At 40.5% G+C, this 4,702-nt stretch overlaps 1 protein-coding gene across 1 annotated transcript in view; it reads right to left on the reverse strand.

Moving 5' to 3' along the window:
* Positions 1-459: 459 nt before the first annotated feature.
* The window catches only part of THEGL (theg spermatid protein like), an 87,923-nt gene continuing 83,680 nt past the window's right edge, over positions 460-4,702 (reverse strand). Inside the window, exons 8-9 of the mRNA XM_023192249.2 lie at positions 2,803-2,978; positions 460-757 (exon numbers count right to left, since the gene is read on the reverse strand). Coding sequence (XP_023048017.1) covers positions 643-757; positions 2,803-2,978 — 291 coding nt within the window. The 3' untranslated portion in view covers positions 460-642. The remainder of the gene's footprint in view (positions 758-2,802; positions 2,979-4,702) is intronic.

The raw sequence follows: 4,702 nt of genomic DNA on the forward strand, positions 1-4,702 counted from the left end.
GCTTACCAAACATCTTGCTTTTTCTCTCATTTATGGTATGTGACTCTGGCATGAGTAAAGGAACAGAGATTGGTGACATCATCATTTAAGGTAACCTGTTCCCTAAATTTCAATTATAAATTGTATTTATAGATTATAAAAAGTATTTCAATTTTTCCAAAAGAGCTTCACTTTTTCAGTGTTTTTTCTGAGTAATAAGGGGATGCTAAAATGACACAAAGAATGATTTCATTTCCCAGGACTTACTGGAGAAGGGACTGCGGCAGGATCAGCTACTGAGGAACATGGAACTCACTGGGAAAGGAAAAGCAAAACCCACAAATATAAGGAAGAGTGTTTCTTCAGGTCAGCTACAGCAATGAGGCAGCCAAGATGCTTGTGAGGCAACAGTAAGGATAATAAGGCAGTCTCTCATTTTCTCATTTATTGCATGCTGGAGTCCTCAAATCTGCTAAAGATTCAGCGACAGGTAACAGCAAAAATTGCTATTTAATGATCATGGTGGTTTTCCCTAAAGGTCTCATTTTGTGGGAGGGGAAGCAAGGGGTGAATGTAAACTGACAGTACCACAGCAGGGAACTAAGTCATCTAATATGTGTTCTAGATACATAACCAGGGTCTGACTGTTGTGGCTTTCTGTATTTAACGTGTAAGAGGTTGTGACAACTCCCGGATCCTTTGAGAACACCGTGCTTTCAAAGCAGCTGGCTTGGTTTTAAAGACATCTGGATCATAATACACAATATGCACCGGAGCCCTGAAATAGGGGAAAAAGAAATCAACCTGAAATAAGATGAATAGAGAAGGCAACTAATGTTTCTCAAGCATCCACTGTATGTTATGTACTATGATATTATCCCATTTTATTTTCATGACCTCCACTATACAGATGAGGAAATCAAGACTCAGAGAAGTTAAATGAATGATCTATGGACAACTCCAGATTTGCATGTCTCTCAGATCCCAAAACCTTTTCTCTTTCCCCAGAAAGTAAATTCAGGAAGTTGCTCAGTCTTGAACTTGAGTTTTGGAATCAAACAAGCCTGAGTTTGTATCCCCTATGTATCATTTACCATAACATAATTTGGCAATGTTAAAATAAGCCAGATCGTTCTCTGGTAGACTTAAGAAAATAAAATTTTTGAAGTTGGCCACTCTCAGCACCTTACCACAAAATAATAATTTTGTCACCAGGATAAAACTTTGATAATGCACTTGATCATATTCTTCTCTTTTCTTTATTTTTTATTTTTTTGTATTGTATTATTTTTTTGAGACAGGGTCTCACTCTGTCACCCAGGCTAGAGTGCAATGGTGAGATCTCTGCTCACTGCAACCTCCTCCTCCCGGGCTCAAGTGATTTTCCTACCTCAGCCTCCCGAGTAGCTGGGACTACAGACATGCACCACCACTCCCAGCTAATTTTTTTGTATTTTTAGTAGAGACGGGGTTTCACCATGTTGCCCAGCCTGGTCTGAAACTCCTGTACTCAAGTGATCCACCTGCTTTGGCCTCCCAAAGTGCTGGGATTACAGGTGTGAGCCAATGCACCCAGCCTCTTCTCTTTAATGAACAGAGAATGAGCTTCATTTCATCTGATGGCAAATTTATTTTTTTAAAGGATAAACACATTATAGTATTTTTAAAATGTCATTATATATGACTAGCATATTTCCTTTTCCCTGAGCTCAAGACTTCCACAACTTTTTCCGCCTCTCCTGGGTTTTGCTAATGATGCTTTAAAAGAGGGATCAGATGTTATCCGTCAAGGTAACAAAATTAATTGAGGCTCAGGCAAGTTAAGAGGTCCTCCAAAAAATAAACAGAAATGAGAGGCAATGTTTTTCTTTGTTAACTATATATTCTTATCTATTTGAATTAGGCCATACAAGTACATGATGCAAAACAATGGAAAAATACAAAAGCCTATTTACTGAAAAATAAGTCTTCCTCCTATCCCAGTTCCCTAGGACCCCAAAGGCAACCATTGTTACTAGCTTCTTGTATACCCTCTGAGATACTATAGGCATATGCAAACAAATATATGGCCCGTGTCTTTTTTTCTTACACAAATTGCAACATATTACATGCTGTGCTCTAGAACTTGTTTCACTTAATAATATATGTTAGATAAATAATTCCATACACATACTTATCAGACTGTCTCCTAGATCTTAAATTTCTTTTTCTTTTTTCCTTTCTCTTTCTTAGAGCCAGGGTCTTACTCTGTTGCCTGGGCTGGAGTGCAGTGTTATAGATCATAGCTCACTGTAACTTCAAACTCCTGGGTTCAAGCAATGACTTCCTGCCTCAGCTTTCCAAGTTGCTAGAACTACAGGCACATGCCACGACACCTGGCTAATTTTTTGTATTTTTTGAAGAGATGGGGTCTCACTTTGTTGCCTAGGCTGGTGTCAAACTCCTGGGCTCAAGCGATCTTCCCACCTCTGCCTTCCAAAGTGTTGGGATTACAGGTATGAGCCACTATGCCTGGACAATTTTTTAAAGAATTTTTTTGTAGAGACGGGGGTCTATGTTCCCCAGGGATTACAGGTGTGATCCAACTGCCCCATCCTAGATCTAAGTTGCAATACCTAGTCCACTAACCTTTAAACCGTAGCCTATGTTTAGGGTAAGAAGACCATAGATGTGTCAATAATAAATGTAATTTGTTAAGTAAGATGTTTTTGAAATTTTTTTTGTATTTCTACAACTCTTTCCATTTGCCTTATTAGGTCAACTTTCTCCCTCTCACCAGAACCCCAGCCTTTCCTGTCCCACTTTAGCCTAAAATTGACATACCTCTTATTTGGATTAGCTAGCTCCTGAATCCTGGGCGATGCTTTGGAATGAGTAGCAGCGTAAGATACTGGCCAGCGGGCATCGCGGTCAGGTAGGTAATCTTGATGAACAGACTTGGACTTCGCTAGAGCTATTGTTCGGGGGCTAGGTTTAGCTAGCATGGCAGCAGGACTTACCTATAGTGGAAACAAAGAGACACAAAAATATATCCCAAATTTTACATTTTTCTATGTCTACAGCTGTATCCCTACTTAAGGCACAATCATTTCTCTTCTGGATTACTGCAACAGACTCCTAACTGGTCTCTCTGCTTCCATCCTTGCTCCTATACAATGGGACCTTCCATGACAGTTACTGAGGGAGAGAATGAACATGTAATGAGTGTGTTCTGTGAGCGAGACAGTGTTGTAAGCTTTACCTAAATCATTCCCACTTAATCATCACAACAACTTCATGAGCTAAGTACTTTCTAAAGCCCAAATCAGATCATGTCACTACCAGGCTTTAAACCCATCCTGGGCCGGGTGCGTTGGCTGATGCCTGTAATCCTAGCACTTTGGGAGGCCAGGGCTGGTGGATCATGAGGTCAGGAGTCCGAGACCAGCCTGACCAACATGGTGAAACCCTGTCTGTACTAAAAATTCAAAAATTAGCTGGGCGTGGTGGCATGTGCCTGTAATCCCAGCTACGCAGGAGGCGGAGGCAGGAGAATTGCTTGAACCAGGGAGTCAGAGGTTGCAGTGAGCCAAGATCGCACCACTGCACTCCAGGCTGGCAACAGAGCGAGACTCTGTCTCAAATAAATAAATAAATAAATCCATCCTATTGTTTCCCATTTTGCTAAAAATAATACTTAGGCTCGCCAAGCACAATGACTTGTGCCTATAATCAATCCCAGAACTTTGGGAGACTGAGGTGAGCAGATCATTTGAGCCCAGGAGTTCAAGACTAGCCTGGGCAAAATGGCAAAACCCCATCTCTAAAAAAAAGAAAGAAAGAAAAACAAAAATTAGCTGGTTTACATTCCCACCAACAGTGTAAAAGCATTCCTATTTCTCCACAGCCTTGCCAGCATCTGTTGCTTCTTGACTTTTTAATAATAACCATTCTGACTGGTGTGAGATTGCAGTTTTGATTTGCATCTCTCTAGTGATGTTGAGTTTTTTTTCATATGTTTGTTGGCCACATAAATGTCTTCTTTTGAGAAGTGTCTACAGCACTATTCACAATAGCAAATACCTGGAACCAATCCAAATGCTCATCAATGATAGACTGGATAAAGAAAATGTGGTATATACACACTATGGAATACTATGAAGCCATAAAAAAGAATGACATCATATCTTTTGCAAGGATATGGATGGAGCTAGAAGCCATCATCCTCAGCAAACTAACAAAGGAACAGAAAACCAAACACTGCATGTTCTCACTCATAAGTAGGAGTTGAACAGTGAGAACACATGGACACAGAGAGGGGAACAACACACACCAGGGCCTGTCAGGCGCAGGGGGTGTGTAAGGGGAGGGAGAGCATTAGGACAAATAGCTAATGCATATGGGGCTTAAAACCTAGGTGACAGGTTGATAGGGGCAGCGAACCACCATGGCACATGTATACCTATGTAACAACAAATCTGCACATTTCGCACATGTATCCTGGAACTTAAAGTGAAAAGAATTTATAAATAAGAAAAAATAATAATTGTGAGCAAAAAAAATTAGCTGGGCATGGTGGTGCATGTCTGTGGTCACAGCTACTCAGGAGGCTGAGATGGGAGATCACTTGAGCCCAGCAAGGTTGAGGCTACAATAAGCTGTGATAGCACCACTGCTCTCCAGCCTGGGTGAGAGTCAGATCTGATCTCAAAAAAAAAAAAAAAAAAAAAAAAAAAAATATATA

The sequence above is a fragment of the Piliocolobus tephrosceles genome, chromosome 3, assembly GCF_002776525.5.
Source record: "Piliocolobus tephrosceles isolate RC106 chromosome 3, ASM277652v3, whole genome shotgun sequence".
In the NCBI taxonomy this organism is placed as follows: Eukaryota; Metazoa; Chordata; class Mammalia; order Primates; family Cercopithecidae; genus Piliocolobus; species Piliocolobus tephrosceles.